The 24037-nt window shown below is 32.7% G+C and overlaps 1 protein-coding gene across 1 annotated transcript in view; it reads left to right on the forward strand.

Annotated features, from left to right (window-relative positions):
- Nucleotides 1-3601: 3601 nt before the first annotated feature.
- Nucleotides 3602-24037, forward strand: part of LOC127710653 (septin-2B-like) — a 154851-nt gene continuing 134415 nt past the window's right edge. The window contains exons 1-2 of the mRNA XM_052216608.1: nucleotides 3602-3648; nucleotides 3767-3777. Coding sequence (XP_052072568.1) covers nucleotides 3639-3648; nucleotides 3767-3777 — 21 coding nt within the window. The 5' untranslated portion in view covers nucleotides 3602-3638. The remainder of the gene's footprint in view (nucleotides 3649-3766; nucleotides 3778-24037) is intronic.

Raw genomic sequence — 24037 nt, forward strand, 5'->3', positions numbered from 1 at the left:
CCACATATTTATAGAGACATTTCGTTTAAGTGTCGACAACGGAGACTTTTTAAAAAACGTCCAAAATAAAAGTCTATAAGATTAGTCAATTATAAACTAGTCATTAGAAAAAAATACAATTAGCAAACTGAACGGCAAAGCCATTTCCCTTTTTTTCGGATGAACTTGTACTTTGTTCACCACATAAATCAATTCTAAGTCGAAGGGCAATAAGTTAGAAATGATAAATGAATAATGTAAGTTTTTCAAGTATGTTTAGATGTTTCACAATATTTTTCAGAATATATAATTGCCTTTCAGCCTTTTTACTAATATTTGAAATATGTAAATTGAAGTTTCAAATTCAATTGTCACTCCAAATAGTTTAACGGGGGGTCGGGGGGGGGGGGGGGGGGGGGGGGGGGGGGGGGGGGTCCATCTGCACTTTATTTTGAAATACCAATCAGATCAAACACGATCTTGTTATCATGTGTATTTTTGCAACAGAGATAGCATGAAATTTGGTTGGGTTGGCCTGCATTTTATATGCAGAAAACCATTATATTGAATAATTTCTATTTTCTTCAAGAGCTGATATTACATCTCGTAAGAAATTGCCAGACTTTGAGAATGTATTGTCGTCATTGATAAAAATATTAAACAGAATGGGTATCCCTTAAAATATATCAAGCATACCACTTAAGTTTTGGTTTACTTTCATAAACTGTTTTCTCTTTGTTAAATAACTATGTATCATGTTAAGTGAGGATTTTTAAAGACCATAAGACTTTTATTTCAGTAGCAGTAAGTCATTGGGGAGACAGTCAAAAGTCCGTTAGGAAAGCTGCAATGTATTTTAGTCTAGGGCTGATTTCCAATCTTCAATCACTCTTAATAAAGATGACTGATATCCAAAGCCTGATCTAAAAGCTGCCCAAAATGGATTGAAGATATTATTAAACGGTACTGTACTAGTTGTACTTCAATGGCATTTTCAAACATTTTAGAAACTTACTTCTATAATTTCCTATTTGAAGTACACTATCCTGTTTATGATTTTGTTCGACTTGAGCTTCCTCATCAGGGATGGTTGATGATTAAATCGATAAGTTAACAAAATCGGTAAGGGGTGATATGGTGGATTGCCCGATTTTCATGTCGTCATTGACTGAATACGTAAGTCGATAATGATGATCATAAGGTTATACAGAAAACGTTAAAAGTTGTGAAGCGGGCTTGCATGATTATGTGATTATAAAAAGAAGATGTGGTATGATTGCCAATGAGACAACTCTCCGCAATAGACCAAAATGACACAGAAATTAACAACTATAGGTCACCGTACGGCATTAAACAATGAGCAAAACCCATACCCGCATAGTCAGCTATAAAAGGCCCCGAAATGACAAACGTAAAACAATTCAAACGAGAAAGCTAACAAACGACAACCACTGAATTACATGTTCCTGACTTGGGGCGGGCACATACTGAATATGGAGGGGTTAAACAAGCCTCCAACACTCCCATAACCTGGGACAGTGGTGAAACAGTACAACATAAGAGCAAACTATAAAAATCATTGAAAAAGGCTTAACTCATCAGATGGATACAAATAGAAATACATCTAACAAAAACAAAACGTGGTCGTGGAAGGGTACTTGTACATCCCAACAACAAAAAGACACTAAGTACAGATCTGAGAGTACTCGCAGTTACTGACAGCTAGTTAAAAGCCAATAACAACTAATAAAATAAAAATCATGCATCTAAGACTAAATTATCAATCAGTTCACATCCAACATCCAATGAATTTAGTGTAAAGACATCATGACATAAACAGTCAGAGAAAAACATGACCTTGTGCAATGCCAAGATACAGGTATCGACAGATTGTAGAGCCATGAATGTGCATATGTATCTAACAATAATATTTAGTTTGATTTTAATTTACTGATAACAAAATCAATATTAATACCAATAAAAACAATATTCAAAGATCTAATTACAGTGTTGAATTGGTAACCTTTTCGAACAAGTTTATTAAAAGGATCGATAAGTTTACCCGGATTTTTTCTAAATTTCCGGGCTCGGAAAACAACATCTCCGTGAAAATGAGGATGTCCTATCCCGTTTGAAATAAGTTTTCTACAGGTACAACCAAACTTCAAAACCAAATCTTTATATCTATGGAAGAATTTTGTAAAGGTTTAAAGTAATTTGTGGTAACGAAATCCCTGACTTAATAATTTACCGTAATACATAGATTACGTTCATTAAAATTAAAAACGTCAAAATTAAAAACTAAACTTCTGCTGAGTTTTTTGTATGTATACGAAATAATAAGTGGTTCCGTTTGTGTTATCAAAATAGGGAGGTATACATTTTTAAATGGTAGAGTCATCAAATATACTCGGTAAGTTGATGAAATCAATACCTCTATTAATATATTTAATTTTCAGAAAGTGCCGTTTATGATCTTCAGGTTTATCGATACGCGGGAATGTTTTGTTCAGCCTATGGTGACAAAAAGCTGTAATTATACGCGATTATAAATAGAGTGGACTGAAGAACGAGATTGTGTCACACTCCTTGAAAATATCATGTAATTTACTACTAATAATTGGTATTTGAACCAGTTTACATAATAATTGATGCCTATCATGATTGTTTTTAAATATAGACAGATCATCAAGTGTATATTTATACGATGTTTAATTCGTTGATTACGATTGATACGTTTGCCTAAGACCTATAATTACGTTGTCTTTTATCAACAATATTCATGATATCAATAGAAGTTTTAGATATGTTCCCTTGTCCAAGTCATTCAGACCTAGGGGATATGCTGTCTGCAGTCGTTTAATCCAAGACAGTTCGATAATTTTACGGGAATCTTCAAATTGTTTATGCGATTGCCCTTGTTGTTTCTGGATCGTTTCGAGTGCGGCTGGAATCTTATTAGCTTAATATTGTGATTGTGCTTACCTAAATGTTGGTAAATTATAATTTTGAATTTCTTAGGTTTTCGGAAGCGATTTAGATGTTCCTGTGTTCGTTAAAAAAAATCCCGTCCTGTTTGTCATACATATGGTATACCACACTTTGGCTTTGTTCAAGTAACCAGATAAATGAGGTTCTGAGTTTTTCATGTAATGTCACAGGAAAGGAAAAAGCGAAAAAGCTCACCCGTTCACTGTTGAACTAACAGTATTATCAGAAGATAATAGCCTGTTTGCCCAATCCAAAAATAGTATATTGTTTTTAAATATATATAAACCAACGAATCAATTTAGACGAAACCAAAGATTTGTGTAGTTATATCATACTATATCAAATCCACCTTTTCTTACAAAAAATATTATATTGATAAAAAAAAAACGAAAAGATCCAGGATTTTTTAAAGAGGCGTTATTCCCGATAATGTACGATATACTCTGATAGTTCGAAGTTGCTCAGAAGTTGTTATGATGAAAGTATCAAATCAAAAGTTTTATTTTAAGTCGGCATGTCACAAATACATTCATTTGCACAATAAAGATAATAGGGAATTAAATAAATTAATAAGGCATTTAAAGATTCGCGCCTTACCCCTTAAAATATGGATTATGTCCCGTAACGGAAATCTTCGTAGTTTCAAAGAAAGGCGGACAGAGTGAAAGATGGCGACAGGTTAGAATGGAATATATTATTCTCTTCGGCCAGAACAAATTCAAATTTTGTTTAACTTTAACAAATGCAAAATTATCAAACTTTTTTGTCTTTTTTCATATCCCCTGGTTCCTGACAGACGGAAGACAGGTGAGTAACGAAACTGAATACAGTTTGTTTATCTGCTGCGGATTCTGGTAGCATCACTGTTTTTGTTACTGTTAGTGCATATATATTAGTCTTGTAGAAAGAGCAACTACAGAAACGGTAACAGAACGTATGTATTTGTAAAACTCGCCATGTTGGATTCATAATAATATTGCTTGGAAAGACAATGAATGACAAATTTCCAAAGATCCTCTTACTCAGAAACCACTCCCACTGTTATCCCTTTTGGGATTCGGTGTCTCAAAGGGATATTTCCCATAGCTGTCATTTACATATCACATATACCTTCATGTCAGAGTGTTAATATGGAGCCTCTAACCCTGCACTACAATCTTATTTGATTAGGACTGCCAGTTTTCCTGCCTAAGGACTGAGTAAGGTTGCTGGTTTTCTCCAAGCACTCAGGCTTCCTCCACCATTAATACTGACTGCCACTAAAAAGCCAATAGTTCCGAAAGTGGTGTTAAAACACCAAACATCAACCAAGATCTGGCTACCACGAAAAAGCCAATAGTTCGGAAAGTGGCGTTAACAACTGATCAATCAATGTGTATGTATATTGTTGATATCCATGCATGTCAAGAGAAATTTATTCAATACCACATATATATATATACAAAATGTATATAATTAATTTCATTTCTACACTCCATTCTTAAATTTTTGTTTAATTCTGATGTTTTCTTTTAAAATTATTCATAGGAAACTAGATTTGTATAATATAATAATTTATTGTTATGTAAACTTAATTGTATCCAGAATTGAAAGATTTAACACAATAAGTGTAACAGAACGGATTCAATCACTTTTGCAGAGTTCACAAAACTTCAATCATTTTCTGGCAGACCAAGGACTGACAATAACGCAAGGTAAAACAGGAATTCAGAGTCCAATGATTTGACAAACTACATTTACCAATGTGACGGAACAAACCAGAGTTACCCTTTTCTCTGTCTGAAAAACGGACTGGCTCAAACATGAAAAATGTTGACCTCATGAAATTTTGACTGGCAGGACTGACAAGTCTGACGGTTTCCTCAAATTGCTCTTGGTCTGCCATATTACAAGTAATCAGGTAATGGGACCAAATCATAACCCTTGTGGGAGAGTTGCTGAAACAGAGTCACAATATTGTATATATTCATAAAAGACTGCTGCTTAAAACATAATTTTTATATTACGTAATCAAGATACATTTAATTCAACATGAAGTAGATTTCATATTGTTTAAAGCCATTGTCCTACAATTTTAATATTTTCGGAAAGCACAGTGCCATATTTTTAGTACAAAAGTACATACATGTAGCACCACTCCTTCCTATTTGTGTATAGCAGTTGCTCAATTTCTTAGTTTTGCTAAAAACATGTAAACATTTGTATTAAGTTTAACCTAAAAATTATTTAAATCAATTAAAGAACCTAATATCAAAATTATTATTTTCACTGTTTTCAGGTGAAAAGATATGTATACATACATAACGGGAGGGAATGTACTTGATTTTCATATGATGAAGCCATAACCTTTCAATCAGTTTAATTGAGGTCTGGAGCTGGCATGTCAGTAACTGCTAGTAGTTATTTGTCCTTTGTTAATTTATGTATCATTGTCATTTTGCTTAGTTTCTTTTGTTACCTATTCTGACATCGGACTCAGACTACTTTTAAACTGAGTTTTACTGTGTGTATTGCTGTGCGTTTGTTTATTCTACATTGGCTAGAGGTACAAACCGTACATTGTATAGGGGGAGGGTTGAGATCTCGCAAAACATGTTTAACCCTGCCGCATTTTTGCGCCAGTCCCAAGTCAGGAGACTCTGGCCTTTGTTAATCTTGTATGTCTTTTAATTTTAGTTCATTCATATGTTTTTGAGTTTAGTGTGATGTCCATTTTCACCGAACTAGTACACATTTTTGTTTAGGGGCCAGCTGAAGCCCGCCTCAGGGTGCAGGATTTTCTCGCTGTATTGAAGACCCATTGGTGGCCTTCAGCTGTTTTCTGCTTTGGTCAGGTTGTTGTCTCTTTTCCATTCTCAATTTTTCGCATTTCATTTTTTTCATAGGTTCAGCAATAATTTTTTCGTTTTGGGGTTAAAATTATATTTTTTTTAATGTCAAAAATGGAAATTCAGAAAATCCTCATTTTCACAGAATTTCATGTTTACGACTACGGAAATATTGTGTCAAAATTTTGACTCATTATTTCTTCTACAGTACTCGTAAGGACATACTGAGAGACATGACCGGCTCAGTCTTCGCCCGACATGGGGTTACCGACAGAGTCTTCGCCCGACATGGGGTTACCGACACAGTGGCCGACATGTCAGGTAAATTAATCTACCTAACACCTGCAGCGTTTTACCTCTTCACACAACTAATTCAAAGCCATAAACGACACCTGATTTTACGTATAGACAGTGATCAGCTCTTATCAGTTATTTTACCTGTAGCTGTATCTCGATAAGATATTTATAGAAATGTATTCATGGTTTATTTTTGATTTGTATTAATTTATTTTTCAGGTTAAATGACAGATTTTACAATCAGTTTCCTTTTTGTTGATTACCTTTTAAATTTCGTCATAATTATGAAAAGCCTTTGATTACGCTATTCAAAACAGACGAATTACTCTCGTGTAAAACCACGTGTCGTGTGATTTAATGGGAATAACATTTAAGTAAATATTTCTTTTCGATTTTAAACTTTTCCCCTATTATCTTTTGAAGATTACGATATTCTAAATAGCTGGCCGATGTTTTTCATTGGTGTTTGTTGTTTTGTTTATCAATTATAGAGCAATGTTTGGTGTATGTCCTTTAAACTGTTTGATTTACTCAGTTTCTTTATTAATTTTAGTTCATTCATATGTTTTTGAATAATAACAAAATAATTAGCTGATAACATATTTGTAAACAAGTTTTTATAGTTATCATGGTTATGTAATCTAACAGTTTATCTGTTAAGTATTTTATTCATGCTCCTTGATTCAGGTAACCTTAATTACTAAACAGCATGAGATCACACCTGGTTTTTGTGTCTGACCTTAAGACTGTCATGTCAGACACAATGTCTCTCAAAGTTATCAATCTCAGTATGTCCTTAAGAGTACTGTACATAGAAATTTGATGTAAATGTAGATGATGCTTTTCTTTTGTTCTGTATAAATAAATGTGCATCATAGACAGTCTGCGCCAAAAAATCTGAATCAATATTTACTAGTCTGGGGCATCGGACTAGTGGCTAACGGTGCAGACTGCAGAGATATAAACTGTACAATTGTGTATACGGTACTGGCTGAAAATGTTGTTTGTCCATTGAGTCTATTGGTTTTTATTTTATGTCAAGAACATTCATAGATCTAGCAGGTCAGCAGAGTTCAGGAACTTTATATAAATCTCAAAAGCATTCAAATCCATGATAGCTTTTAACATTGAATATACAATATAAAGATATAAATCATATACAGAAAATACCACACTGCTCTAGTCTCGGTTTTGTGTATGGAAAGTGCCACACCTTTGCATGTCAATATTACAAATCTAAAAAGGGTCCATAAGTGGCCTATACTAAGGCAAAGTTTCTGACCACATCAAGCAGACCTTCATTTTCCAAGTTGCAAGTAGCCCTTATATAAATGTGTTTTGTAAGTTGACAGTTCAGGGTAAAACTAAATGATTTGTGAAATTGCACAACATTGCATCAGATCACATGCTACATGTAGATTAAGAAATGTTTTCCTGGTTGCAGCAAAAGAAAAATATTAAAAATTAAATGCATATCAAAAAGGGTGATATTCACACCACAGTATACCGAGCATAACAGAAGATGATTAATATAAACAAGGATTTGTATAGTAACAAATCCTTGATATAAATAACAGCTGTTTTAACTATAACTTTTTAAAAAAATCCAGAAATTGAATGTGGATCTATAATTACTTTCATTAACATTCATTGTAAGGTGTTTAAATATCCACCCCTGATTTTGACTATTATGGTTTGTAGAAATCTACAAATGTAATCAGAAGGAGAATAATGGTGTTAGTTACATGTGTACATGAATTTTGCATCATTATAAATTTGGTACTTATTGTACTGCAGGTCATGCATGGACATTGAAATTGTAAAGATAATTTTCTATTCTAATGACCAGAGAATAAATTTTAATTGGGTTAGATTCAATGACATAGAAAGAATTTTGTTACAGATCATCAGATGGGTCAAGTTACATATGGTTATATAGATATGTTTATAGTATAAATATATATCTTTGACATAAGTAATTATAGAGAACATTCAACCATTGTATACTTTAATGTTGTATTGTAACATACATTTCACTGGTATGCCCAGGTGTTTTTTTAGTGTGATTTAATTACAGTTGTGTATAATTGGGAAAATTCTAAAGACAGGATTGTTGTGGTGAATTTTTTATTGTTGTGGAGACTTAATCTTTTTTGTTCACTTAACCTGGTCATCCCTCAATCTGTCTAAAGACAAAATACTGAAATCCATACCAGTATATCATGTATATGATTGCATTAACTAGCTATTGCGAAATCAAGATAAATAGGTCTAGTGAATTGACTGTAAAAGGGGTTTTAAGGGAAATATTCTTGAAACCACTTACTTATTTTAGGAGGGGGATTTCAGTATAGAAACACAGGGTTCTAGACTGATTTAAAGTTTGCCGACAAAAACTATCAGTTTAACTTTAATCCCTTTGACTGAATCTGCAATTTTTAGACTTATAATGTCTTAACTACATGTACATGTTGTACAATTATCAGCCTGACAAAAGCCAGCCTACACTATCAGCAAGCCTTTTATCAGAATGTACAATTATGAAATATACAAACTGAAGCAACATATCTGACCTAACTGTGACAGTGAAAATGGTGCTGCTTAGATGTACATGTATCAGTAATTACTGACTTTACTGGCAACAATTTTAACACAGACAAATGGCCCTACTCGAAACATATTACTTTCTCTAGATTTCAATTTTCAAATTTGTTTATTTTTAAATTTGAGAGGGAGCATATAAATGTGGAATTGATGAAAAGTAGTAATATTTTTTTCTTTTACTAACTGTACACTTTGTTTAATTTGTACTACTGCAGAATTTCTGCTAAGTCCTATACTTTTCTTTTTTGAGGACCTTTGTATTTTCTCTGTATTTATCACAAGTAGTGTTGAAATATATGCAAACCCAGTATTAATCACACATGCTGATGGTACTACAAGTAAGCTCTTAAAGCGATTTAAAGTAAATAAGTAGCTATTAATTTGAATGAAGTCCTCAGGTTAACTATAGCTTAAAGTAGTACAATTAAAGATTATTATACATGTATAGTAATAGATGTTTGAATGATCATCTATGGTATGATGTATCCCTACTCTAAATTTTATTTTAAAATCTGCATTTGATTTCTAAAGACGTGAATTTTTTTGTGGATTTGATGTCTTGTTGACCTATCAACAAATGTACCATTTTTCATATCATATGTATTACCATGATATCTGCCAAAGAGTCATAAATTTAGTTTGAGGATTGTTTTTTTCTCATAAGCAAGTGAAGTACAAAATGTAGTTGTAGTTTTTCTGTGGTTTGATTTACAGCATGTAATGCCTGCTTCACACATTTGCTTTTTATGAAACTTTAAAGAGTGTTAAGATATGCTCGTTCCTCTCTAGGCTGTAGTCCAAAAATGTAGTGGATTCTTGAACCATATACTGTATGAATAAGTGAGCTGGGATTGCCTGGAATATAAATACATAAATGCATGATAACGATAATAATTCATTATAAGCGGGGCAGTAAAGACATAAGTTTGACCTGTACCAAGTCAGTGTTTTTATTCAATATTACAACTTCAGTATTAAAAAGGTGGGTTTATATACATGTAATGCCTGTCTTTTCTTAGATACTAATCACTTTAATTTCGAATCTTTTCAGTTTGACTGAAAGAACTTCCCTCAGGTGGAAAAATTCCATGTCCTTGACACTTCATATCTTGAAATACTACTTTGAAAAGATTTAATAGTTTGAATTGAGTCTATGGCTCATTATTAATTGAGGTCTGTCGGCTTTAGTCACTTTCATAAAGAATCGAGCAAGAATGTTTCAAGTTCATTTGCGGGTATTTCCTCTATTTTGAAATTCAGCATTCGTTTTCGGCCATTTCATCAAAATATACATGTCACTATCTGAATTGTGCCTTGTAATCTGGATTTCATAAAGCTCTATGAAGGATCATTAGTTTCTTTTAATTCCGCTTCACGATGCAGTTGAAAGAAAAGTGGTAAAATAAATAGTAAATCCGGAAGCAGTTTAAAAATGAATTCATGTTAGCCATGTGAGACTGTTTAGCTGCTTTTTGAGAAAAACACACTTTGTTTAAATTTAATCTTTCTATCATGCAGTAAAAAATACATCTTTATTTATTCTAAATAGTGAAGAAGTATTATAGTGACATTTTACTTCCATGCTCTAAGTATTATGGTTCTATATATGCTGACATTCAGTTGTGTATTGATATTTATTACATGTGTAATAATATAACAAACCAGTGGTAACAAACCAAAATAAGGTCACTATTATAATTACTTGATTGTATGTCAGTGTTATTTTACTGAAGTATGAGATATATTTTTAGAATTGAGTAATCTACATGTACATGTACCACCAAAATTAAGTTTCTTTTGAGTACATATTTTTGACAGATTTTGTGATGAATCGATGACCATTGCCAGTTTTTATTGCTTTTTTTTTTATTCTTTTCAATTCAAGTAAAAGTAAAACAATTGGTTAAAGCTTTTTTGAATTAAAGTCCGACATGTTGACGACGGACGGACGGACAGACGCTCCCTTTCGTTTTTTATAAATTTCAGGTTTACCATTTCCGAGTTTTGGGGTTTATTCATTAAAAAAGGTGGGATTTTCCAGTTTTCGGACAATAACTCAAAAAAATTTCATCAATTTGCATGAAACTTTTGTGAATTGTTCATATCTATTAACGTGAGTTCCCTTTCGTTTTTTAAAAATTTCGGATTTACCGTTTCCGAGTTGTGGGGTTTTATTCATTAAAAAAGGGGGGATAATCCAGTTGTCAGACAATAACTCAAAAACAGTTTCACCAATTTGCAAAAACTTTCTATAAAAAAAAATATAAACATGAATGGATGAAAATAGCCACTGAATGTTAGCAATCTTATTACATTTATGATTTTGAATGATCTCACAGGTTAGTGGAAAGGTGGATAGTGCAAACATGTTAAACTTAATGATTTTGTGGTAAACTTGTTCCTTTGTGAGCAGGGAGTGTTGAATGATACTTGTATAACCGAGTCTTAGCCATTTATTCTGAATTTCCTTTTGAACTTGTTATCAATCTAGAAATCCTAGTTATGGAAAAGTTGTGAATTCTTTTGATGATTTTCTTAACAAGGTTGCATCACAAAATGTTTGGTTGCATGTTTTGAAATTTGATTTATTCCCCTTTAGCCATGCGTCTTCATTTCAAGCAAAATTACTTGTATAGTCTAAACAAGTTTTAAGAGGAGGGACTGTTTATGGGTTTTGATTTTAGCAATAACTTGGTACTTACTGAAATGTCTTACAGTCTTAAATTATTTATGCCTTGATGGATATGTGATCATTCAACTCATATTGTCATAAGACAATATGGACTGGTATTGGACAATACGAGAAATATTATGATAAAGACCATTGAGTCCTGGTTTTATAACTGTGGTTCCTTCTTTATCATGTAAACTAGAACACACCTGCGGGTCCTTGACCGAATTAAAGTACCTATGCCTCATTTTTAGCCTGGATTTTTAGTACTCGTATTGTTATCTGATATAGTCATGCTGATTGTAAGGTGCACAGTTTTCTCTGCTTTCTAAATCTTTCTGTTTGAACCCGTCCTGGTTTTCCTACTACAATAAACTTACTATAGACTAAATTTAATTTTTGTCTCGCCTTGACGGAGTAAAAAAACGAGACGTAGGTATGCTGTTTCCAGCGGCGGCGGCGGCGGCGGCGTCTACAATGTATTAGTTTGTGATTAGGTCTAGTTTATAGTGAACCACAAGTGGTGGGTCAATGATATTTCGTATACAGTTGTATTAGCATTGGCACATCTCATTTCCATGGAGATTATTTGGCCCTGCCCCCTCAGTCATGGTCTATTGACTTTGAAACTTTTGCTTAGTTTACACGTATTAGTTTGTGATTAGGTCAGTTTATGGGGAATCACTAGTGGTAGGTCAATGATATTTGGTTATGAAGTTGTATAAGCATTGGCTTATCTCATTTCCATGGGGATTATTTGGCTCCGCCCCCTTAGTCATGGTCTATTGACTTTGAAACTTTTGCTTAGTTTACATGTATTAGTTTGTGATTAGGTCAGTTTATGGGGAACCATTAGTGGTAGGCCAATGTTAGTTGGTATTCAGTTGTATAAGTATTAGCACATCTCATTTCCATAGAGAATATTTGGCCCCGCCCCTCCTCAGTCATGGTCTATTGACTGAAACGTTTGCTTAGTTTACATGTATTATAATTAGTTTGTGATTAGATCAGTTTGAGATGAACTGTTAATGTTAAGTCAATGATATTTGGTATGCAAATTTATTGGCATTTGCAAGACTAGTATCGTTTCCATGGAGATTAAATTGCCCCACCCCCTCATCATGGTTCATTGACTTTGAAACTTTTACATAGTTTACAAGTTAATGTTTGTGTTTAGGTTTGTTTAAAGGGAACGACTTATAATAAGTCAATGGTATTAGGTATGCAGTTGTATTAGCATTGGCACATCTCATTTCCATGAAGATTGTTTAGCCATGTACCTTCAGTCATGGTTCATCCACTTTGAATATTTGCATAACTTACATGTTAAAGTATTGCTATTTTAATTTCAATATTTGCATTATCAAAAATACAAAAAGGCGAGACATACCTCTGTGATAAGAGTTTATTTAACTAATTAACCAAACAAAATTAAAAGTGGTTTTGAGGTTGAAGAAAACAGACTTGTTAAATAGTGTACTATAATGTACTATAGATATAAAAACAACTACTGGAAGAATTCCAGATTCTCCTGATAGAGGAGGGATTTACAGATTGTAACCGGAAACTATATGTGACATATACTATTGGTATCGGTATCGGATTCGATCCGGAACTTGTTAATTATTGGTAATATTAATTATGTGGAAAACAAAAGGGCCTGGAATGGTGTAATTTTTAATCAACACCATTGTCCTGTATTAGTTAAATATAAAGTTGAATTCTATGATTTGTCGTTTTTACATCATGCCGGCTAACAAATTAGACCTCGTTATTTTAGTAGTTTAGATGTGCCTTGTACCAACGAGGACTTTGTAGGCCATGAACTTGCATGATTAATTGTTTATATTTGTATTTGGGGTTTTTTTTTTGTTCAGTTAATTGGTGTAAATTCGGATTTTTTTTTTTTAATTTACTCTTACTGGTGTAATTAAAGTGTGATTGCTGGTGATGTAGAGAGACAATGGTCTGATTAATGACATGTCCAAACATTTATATAATCTCTCAAATACACAGAGAGGTTTATTTTCACTATAGTTTCAGAGTAAATCAGTCACAATTACTAGCATTTAATACGGGACCATAATCGATATTGATTTGAAGCTTAATTATTTCTTATGTACCGTTATCACTTTCAAATTGTTTTGCATTTTGTTTCTGTAGGTTTTTATAATCTTATAATAATGGTCTTTTTTGTATAGTATAATTATTTATTCAATATGGAAGGGTGCATGTTTGCTTGATTGCCTGTGGGGTTTTATTTGACATATTCTTGAGAACCTGAATACCATGTTTAGTTTATAAACATACACAACTTGTATGAAAAATGGACTATGTGCTAAACCCCTACTAAATCATAATGCAAAATTGAAATGTAAAAAAAAACTGATTTAAATAACAAACAAAGGAGTATTAGTACATGACCCATATTTCTAACTCAAATTTCAAATTTATATTCCATTAACTTAGAAAAAAAATTTGCCTTGAAATAATGGATTTCGTATTAAGTGTCAAATAATGCCCTCACTGCAACAGTCTTCGCGCTCAACCACAGGCCCACCAGCCCAGGCTTGTAAAACGTCTGTCGGGCATGTAAAAATCATCTCCACAGGCCACTATAATCTAACTAAAACTTTCTTAAAATTCAGCTTCTGTCCTTTAAATTCAAAAGTCTAACGTGAAGACTACTGCAACTTCCCCTTTATGAATAAATTGGAAACTGTCAAGTATTACTCTCCTTTTGCTGAAAAAAATCAATTTAAACTTTATCTCCTTCAGTATTTCAAAGATTTACTTAACCCCGTTTACACTAGCAACAAAGATGAATCATTCCTAGGATCTTAAAAAGAAATTTTCTATATAGATTTTATTGGCCTGTAGAAGGTACATTTGTATTCCTACACACCCGAATGCAATTTTACAAGCCTTAATCGTGTCCATGCATGAAGCTAAATAGAAAATTTCTTTTTAAGATCGATTTCAGGAATGATCAATTTTTTTTTTTGTTATTGTAAACAGGGTCTATAAGTAAATCTTAGAAGATAATAACTTTATAGTGGCTTAAAAAGATCAATCATTAGTCTAAAGAAAACAGGGAAGATCGATGTTCAATTGACTAAAAAAGACAACCTCCAGCAGTGCTTTTAAAAAAATCGATCTTTGATCAATCTTTCTTCAAGTGTTAATGCTAAGATTGATCACGACCGATCCTTCTAAAAATGAAAGTGTTATATTAAGATATGAAAATAAATCTGAGCATGGTCAGATTGGTATATATCAATGTCTGCCACTCGGGGATCCACATTCTCCAATAATTTGACAGAACGTGAGGATAAGGCAAGAAAACAAAGAAATACATGCCGACGTTTTTGCATTATTCTTCTAAATAAAATGGATCCTATTTCTTTGCTGCAAATTCCTCATCTTTAGCTAAATGACCTTTCCCTTATAAGAGATAGTCTTCTCACATTTCTTTGTTTAAGGATTTTTGTTACTCTGTTTCAAAATAACAGCTATCCTTGTTTTCGAGATAAAAGCCATTAAAAATTTGGTGGGAAATGATTCTCTCTAGATTTTTTATATAATTATCATTGGCAACTTCTTTCTTTCAAAAACTATGAAAAAATAACAAGGATTTTATAAGAATTTCAAATATGCCTTTTTAAACTATATGTAAAAAAAATCATGAAAAGAAAAATAGGTTTTAGCGGGAAAAATGTTTAATGGCACTACATGGATAAAACCAGAGGATTCCGAGTATCCGACAAAAAGTCAAAAACAAGAGAAGCGAACATCTTTAATGACTTGTGACATGTGAATCACAAAGATCATTACTGTGACATGACTGTAAGTGTTGCTTGCCACGTATTGCAGTTTATTCAAAATTATGACCAAATTGCTATTTGTTTTGTCAAACCAAAATGTTGAACTGGTCAGAAATTTGAACAAACTGCTGTAGAAAACAAGTCAAGTCGTGGGGGTGCAAAGTGATTAAATAAAGCATACTTACAATCCTATTAGACTTTAACTCCACTTCAATGATATTATGAATATGAATGTCAGAATGTCTATGCATAGGATGATAGTAATTATCATTCGAAAGGTAATAGGTAGTAATTTTTTAATTGCTAAAAAAATGTCCATATTTAAGTTTTGGAATTATTTCGTTTAAATGGTGTTCTTCTTTGCATGCCACAATGCTTTCTTTAGATTTATCTCTAAAATACTTACTGAAATATACTTTAAACTTAAATATGTTCTCTTGAAGTTTTAAAGGGAGATAAGATCAATATTTCAAAACATCAAGGGCTTTAGATTATCTCTCATTGAAACTTATTAACAACATATTGTAATTTCACATATATTTTACTGAACATAACATGCTTTAATTCAAGCTGATGTCTGATTCTTATGAATATAGAAGACTTTTTGAAAGCAAACGTTCATAAAAAATTAACCATGACGACAGCCGCCAACTGATTGCAATCAACCTTACAAATATACAATACGCATGCTTTGCATGGTCATTGTCGGAAAAAAATTATTTTGGGGGCTAGATTTTGAAAGATGAGATGAGGCGAGCATTTGCTTGCTTTAATCGTGTTTCGTAGCGGTACATGGTCTTTATCCTGCAATTGACAACCATTCTTCTCGTTAAAAGCGGGAAATGTTGACGTAGTGATATGAACATTGACTACATTACCTGAATTATATGACTTAAGTTCATTCCAACCCCTCTGAGACGGGTGAGCTATTGCCATCACTTGGTTCTCGTCGTCGTAATCTTTTACAAAAATCCTTTCTTAAGCTTCTTGGCCATTTTTTTTTTTTTTTTTTACGTTATATTTTTTTCATCAAATATTGCTTGTTACAAAACCATCAAGATTCCAAGATTTTCTTGACGTACCCTGTAAGACTCTACTGACTACCCAGGGAATATTCAGCTGATTAGATTTATTGACATATACATTTTTGTTTAAATAACACTACTAAAAACTTAGTCATTGTTTAAGTTTCTATTAATTATAAGTAACATTGGACATGTTATCTTATGCCCACCTTATATTGGTGTATTCTCTCTTAATATATACATTCACTTAAATTCTGTAGACATTTAATTTTTTTTCCTGCTCAAATATATATGACTTATAAATAGAAAACTAAGAATAGTAATTAAAACAATTATTGAGTAATACTTGTTGTCTGTTCTTGTATCCAAACATTAGGTATTGTAGTTTTATTACAAAATCTATATTACTTCTTTTTCAGAGATCGTTTATTTGTTGGCAAAATCTTGTCAAATAAGAACAATTCAAAAATTAATAAGCATAGTTTTCTTCTAGGTTACAAAAATTACATATATTGTTGTGTTGTTTGGTTTTTAGTTTTCTATGTTGTGTCTTGTGTACTATTATTTGTCTGTTTGTCTTTTTATCTTTTAGCCATGGCGTTGTAAGTTTATTTTCGATCTATGAGTTTGACTGTCCCTCTGGTATCTTTCGCCCCTCTTTGTTAGTTTTTTTTCCATTGTAAAAGCTTTTTTTGGTGGGAAAATAAACTAACAATTTTTATCTGAAAACTTTTAATTCATTTTTAGTTAAGTATTCAAAAATACAGTTATACAGTGAATTCATATTTGGAGCTTCTTGCATTGGTAGACCTTTAAGCCAACTAGTTATCCTTATTCAAGATTCTTTTTTTTTGTTGCCAACTTGTGAGTTATATAACATTTTATTTGAAAAACATGTAGTCTCAAAAACACGATATTTCCAAGTGATCTTATTTCTATGGACATTTACTGTACTTTTAACAGAATTGTTTTTTTTAAGTATGAATCCAATCTTTTGGAATAGATTGTTTCAATTTATGAAATTCAGCAATCCAGTTTACCTTACACTTCAGTTTGTTTAAAATTTACTTTTCTGATTATGACATAGTGTCATCCAGAGTATCATTTTAGTATATTATTCTTGGCCAATTTTAACCAAACTCTTTAATGACCTTTCGGATATTATCATTCCATTATGGTAATGTAAGTTCTGATCAATCTTTAAATTAAAGTACCGATTTTTACCATCCTTTTGTTGGACAAATTACCAATATAATTTTGAAATATCTATGCTAAAACAGTAACATCGTTAAAGAAGGCATGATATATTGATAAAGCGTGTAAAAAACCTTTATTGTACCCAAAACTACAATTATGGATAATTAAAATGGTCAAAAAAGCCCTGAAGTAACCAAAAAAGAACGAGTCATTCATGGAAATTAAATATATTTTGCAGAAAAAAGTTTAGTGTCTGTCGAGAAAGGATTCGGGTTGGTGTAGGTGTTAATCAAACAATCGCTCCTATGAACAACGTTGAAGTTAACGCCATTTAAAGATCCCAGGAATAACTGGTGGCGAGAGTTTGAAGGTTGACATCCCGAAATACACTTAGAAAACTTTGAAAATAAGTACAAGTTTCCGAATGAAGAACAGGGTTGTATTGTCAAATTAAATTATTGAGTTATTTTTTAATGAAAACAATGTAAAACCAGAGGTCATCTGGAATGCTGATAAGACTGGAAAAGAGTTTGAGCATACCCCAACAAAAGTTATAGCCATCATGACTGCACAAACACTTAAATTATATAAATTTAGAACGGGCAACTCTGCGGAAAATACTACTATTCTTGCTTGTATAAATGTCGCTGGCAATACCATCACGAATTGGTTGATTTATACCATGTGTCTGTGTCTAAACTAACCAACGAGATTTTTGCCACTTCTTAGATTGTTGTTTACTATCTTCGTCGTCTGTCTGCTGAGTACCGAACGTGACCTATTCCCGAATATGACTATTTTGCCGAGTGTGAATTAGCATTGCTATACGACGTGTCTCGGTATTTATATATCCAACATTCATGTATTTAGTTATGATGTTTCTTTTGTACTTTCGGTTTGATATTGTGTTTTCTCTTATCGTTTGTGGTTTCAATTCTGTATTTTCGGTACATTTCACATATGTTTTATTTGTCAGTATAGTCGAGTTTTAATTTCCATTTTCCATGGATAAAGTATTTTGTTAGTCCAAAAAAAATATGATTGTCACAGTATCAAATTCAAATAGCCTTTCAAGACCGTCATAATCATGATAATTATTTGGACTAATAGTGTGAAAATAATTGTGAATTTTTGGATTTCATTCCATATGAATTTATGAATTTCAAGATTATATACACGTTACAAAAAATACGTCATTGTTTGTGGTGTCCGTTGTTATTCTGTGAGTGTTCTTGCGTTTGTTTGTACTGTATTCCTGTCACGTAGTGTTGTCATTTTAGCGATATATATTTTTAAGGAATGACTGTAATATTTTTTCTGTCTATGAAGAAATAACATCAAAAATGCGGTGCACAATGAATAACTCGCGTAGCAAGTTATTTAAAAGTGTGCACCATATTTTTTAGGTTATTTCGAATAGACAGAAAAATATTACAGTCATTCCTTATAGTTAAATTCTAAAAAGCAGTAAATCATAATAAAATCGTTGATGACGTCACGGTCACATGACAAAATTATGTCTATGAGCTGATAGGCAAAACACTTTCAGCCAATCAGAAGACGTGTCACATCCAAAATTAAATTATTGCCATATAAGCGGGAGGTTTGGCTAGCCATAAAACCTGGTTCAACCCACCATTTTTTCTTAAAATGTCCTGGACCAAGTCAGAAATATGGCAGTTGTTATCAAATAGTCCGTTTCTATGTATGTTGGCGTTTGTTTTTGTTGCAGTTTAGTGTTTTTTTTTTGTTCCGTTGTTTTCCTCTTATAGATAATGTGTTTCCCTCGGTTTTAGTTTGTAAACCGGATTTGTTTTCTCTTAATCGATTTATGACTTATGAACAGCTATATACTACTGTTGCCTTTATAGTCATCAAAGGTAATGAAATCTGTCCAGAACTACCCAACATCTAAATGTAAAATACCATAAACCGAATCTAGATCTAATATTAGAGAACATGTTTTTAATATATAAAAGAAAAGGAACGATAATAAATTACTTGAAATAAAACCAAATGTAGGCAAACCTTTAAATTAAGTATGTTGTATGCAGGAAAGATTTGTGAGTTATTTCTAAATGCCATATCGATGATACTAGAATTACAGAGTTTATTTTGAAAATCAAATGCAATCACAATGTTTTTCATACCATTGTAAGTATACTATTAAATATGTTTTTAAGTGAATATATTGAATTTTTCCGAATATCTTTGAAAACTTTAATGTAAATAATATGACTTTTTTGTATGATTTTATTCCAGTAGAAACAATTGTTTCGTTTCTAAAAGAAATTGTAAAATTGTTTACCATTTAAAATGTAGACATATAAAAACAGTTAGAAATGAATTTAGTTTTTTATTACGTTATCTTATTGTAAAATTTCATTTGTAAATAAGTAATTTCGCTTTACATTTAAGTTTAAGTATATTTAAAGACGTTTTGTCTGATTTTTAAAACTGCCTTTTTTAAATATCTGAAGCATAAAAGCCTATGTTCTCTAATGGGACAATAATTCAAACATCAATCAATCAAACGAACATTATAGATTGGTGAAGACCTCAACACAGGACAAAATGATTATATATACATTGAACAGACACGGTTGGGAAACAACAAAAACTTAATCAAGAAGACCAGCTATTCAAGGGATATATAGTTCAACCATATACAGATTATTTATGGAATGGTATATTGAGTGGAAAATAATAATGAAACAACTTGTATTGGAATCACAGCGATATTGGGCACTACGGAAAGGATAGGACTCTGTCACTACTCAGAAACCACTTTTATTGGCATGGAATGGAGAAATACGTAGAAGAATGACCCTTTGGATTATGATACAATATGGGGTTGTGCAATTACATGCAATTGATAATAAAATAAATGGCGGCAGCTAGCAATACGACAAAAAAGGACAAAACTTTTAATCATAGCGCAGTTACTTAACGAGGGAGGTGCGTCAATCATCGTTTTCTTATTTAGAAAATGGTGGACTAAACCTAGTTATAAAGCTAGTTAAACTTCTCACGTGTATGACATAAAATTTCATTATATTGACAACAATGTGTGAAACAAAATTGAATAAATTAGCCTCAAGGGTGACAGGGAAATAGAAAATATAGCTTTATCTAACAGGGGGTAAAATAGAACAGCCACACACACGACATATCCACTCTCGCTTCAGTTTTTTTAAATGACCGTACTTGTCCTATTAAAATCGAAATAATTCATGGAAGCAAAAGATTTTTTGAAAATTTACTGATTTACGGTGTGACTACGGGTTTTGGCGTATCTACCAAGGGTAATGTAGGAAAGGGGTCATTTGGCGACATGAGTGATGCGGATACTTACGGTACGACACGGTTTAATACGGAAATGACACGGTTTAATACGCATCGACACGTGTCGGACGTATGTATTGCGGATAAACAGCGGTTTGCTACGGTATAAGTTAGGGTTAATACGAATGAGAACGTTCTGATACGGAATAGTACGAACCGCCACATTTTCTAAGCCGTTAATCATTTCTTATTAAGCTTGTGATTTATCATTTCTTTATGGCAGTGAATCGATGATTTTTTTGATTTTTTTGTTTTATTAAATTATTTATCTGTCTGTCTGTACCAGGTGGTGATCTTCGTAATCCTCAGAACAACGGCATGTAGCAGTTCTTGAAACATTTTTGGGTCTATTGTTACAAATTTCATAAATGCAGCTAGATTTTCCGCACAAAATTCAATCATGAGGGCCTCATACTGGCCATGGATAGGTCTTCGGAGAATCCAGTCCCTAGTCCACCATCTCCTCTGCCTCCGGTCACCTCTAATTCTGTCATCAAGTAGTTCGACCACTGCCCTGGCATTTTGTGCCATATCAATATCCAATTCAAACCAGTTAATTGCAAGCATCAGTTGTGTTGATTGTTCATGTTGGATAATGTTATTTCTTTAATTCTTCGTCAATTTATCCCTTTCTGCACCTATTGTATAAAAAAAAATTAATCAACGTGTGGTTCGTTTGATCTCAGTTCTTCATTGGTTAAAATCCGATTATGACGTCGAATTTTCTTGCTTTCCTCTGAATTTCCTATTGTGACGGCATGAAAAAAGGCGACCATGCCTGATGACGTCACATAGAAAGAACACATCTTTTTGCAGATCATTCGAAAAGAAGGAATAAATTTGCCTGCGTATTGTTTAAAAATCATTAGAGAAACAGATTCCACCACCAAATCTCGTGTAATACGATATTTATCCACTCTCGACAATTAAATTTTAAATATTTAAAACGCTCGGCGAGCCTCGCGTTTTAAATTTGAAAATTTAACTGTCTCGAGTGGATAAATATCGTATCACACTCGATGCAGTGGTAGAATCTATATGTATACCACTACGGCAAGATACAAACTACGTTTGACCCTATAAGTAGGGAGTATTTATACAGAAGCCTGTTGTCAGTTTGTTGTGAACCGTAATATTCCGTATTTTGTCGTGTTGTAACGTAGTAAACCGTAAAAGACTTTGAGAACCCTGGCTGATCCCTAGCTATCCGTAATGCAACGTAATGAAATCGTGCCGTTTCGTGACAAATTCGTAACTAATCGTATTGTATCCTTAACAAATACGTGGTGTAACCGTACTAGTACGTAGTTCTCCGGAACTAACTGTAGAAATCCTTCGGGCCTACGAATAAGTACGGATTAATACGATTTTAATAGGGACTTAAACGGATCAGTACCTTCTAATACGGTTTAGTAAGGATATACTATGGTTGTTTGATCCGTGGTCAAATTTTGCGCATGTTCAAAAATTGTCACGGATATACAAGTACTACTACGTATGACTACGGCTACAACATGGAAATCTACGGACCAATACAGATTACCACGAATGATGCCGGATTGTATCCATAGCTAATTCGGCGTCAAATCCGTGAATATGTGACCTAGAGTTTCAGAAAAGTATAGATCAACGTTCTTTGGCAAAATACTTGTCAGCTTTAAAACTACAAATTGCTGTATTTTTTTGTTAATTAACTATATATTGCTGTATTTTTATTTTTTTTTGCTAATTAACTATATAGGTTGGAAACTATCGACTGTTGCATATATTTACCATCCTTTTTATTGTCAGTTAATCTTGTACATTCATTGTGTAACATATGTTGCACTTAAATAAAATTCGTTATCAATTTATTTCCAATATTTATGTGTGTATTTTCATTTAGGCCTTGTACAAATACTCAATTCCGATGTGTAAAGAAACTTGCTTAATTCTGCAAAATCACACATGCATGTATAAAGCAATGACTATAGTTCGTGAGAGTCTTTTGTCATATCCTAATGTGTTATTTGTAGAAGGTAGATTTTTCATACTTTCTGTTTTATTCATTCACAACATTTTATGCACTAACCGAATTAAAGTTTGACGAGTTAACAAGTCGGCTAGCTGTCTATTGCTGAAAACTGCATGCAGAAATCTAGATGTCGTTTTGTTGTTGTTTCATTGACATATACCACAAATCATCTTGTATCTATAGTAAAGGACATATTATACGCATGTTATTTGTCTGCGTATGTTTTCTTTAGTGAAAGTCCTTAAATGTTCCACAATATTCAAGAAGAACGTTTTCTGCACTTCTCATTTTAGTCATACTAAATTTTTAAGTTAAATTATAAATGTGCAATTCGAATTATTAATCATTTTCGTTACAAAGCAAGGCAAGAGATTAATTACAAATTATCATTTTTCTGACCCCCTAGCAGCACAAGAAATTTTACATTCTCTCGGCGGATATTTTTATGTAAATACCCATCCTGAACCTGATATATCTGTTCAGGATTTTAGTTTGTGTATAAAAATAAGGGGATGTGGTATAATTGCCAATGAGACAAATATCCACCAGAGTTCAAATGAAGTGGATATAAGCAATTTTAGGCAATCGTACCTTCAATGAGAAGACCCCATACACTGTAGTCGGCTTGAAAAGGCCCGACATAAAAACAAGTCAAACAATTCAAACAAGAAAACTAAAAGCCTAATTTATAACATTATAATTTATGAAAAACAAATATGACAGACCTGAACCAACGACAACCCCTGAACTTTAGGCTCCTGGCATTGGACAGTTACATATACATGCGGCGGGGTTAAACATGTTTGTGAGAGCTCAATTCTCCCTCTAGCATGGGACAGTGGTGTAACAGCACAACATCGTTATATTTTCTGACTTTTATCAATATGCAGCACATATCAACTTTCAAAAATCTTTCATGCATTTTCTTCCAAGTACAATAGTACCGTTTTACGTACAAACGTACTTTAAGGTCAAGGAACACATATCCAACTATCGCGGTCATCACGTGACTTTTACAATTCAGTTGTATATCATTAATGGCCGACTGATTATCAATGAAAATGAACGGGCTACATAGATTAAACGATCATAACTTTTTTGTTACATTGTGTATTTTACCTTCCAACCCCGCGTTTTATAGTATTTCCATTTTTACAATTAAAAATGTTTTAAGTTTCAGTTCAGAAATATGATTTCTTGCTTCAAATTAAGTTTGAAAATGGAGGTGACATAACCACACAGCCTCCGTTGACTTCTTCGTT

Source organism: Mytilus californianus, unplaced genomic scaffold, assembly GCF_021869535.1.
Source record: "Mytilus californianus isolate M0D057914Y unplaced genomic scaffold, xbMytCali1.0.p SCAF_8, whole genome shotgun sequence".
NCBI classification, from domain to species: Eukaryota; Metazoa; Mollusca; class Bivalvia; order Mytilida; family Mytilidae; genus Mytilus; species Mytilus californianus.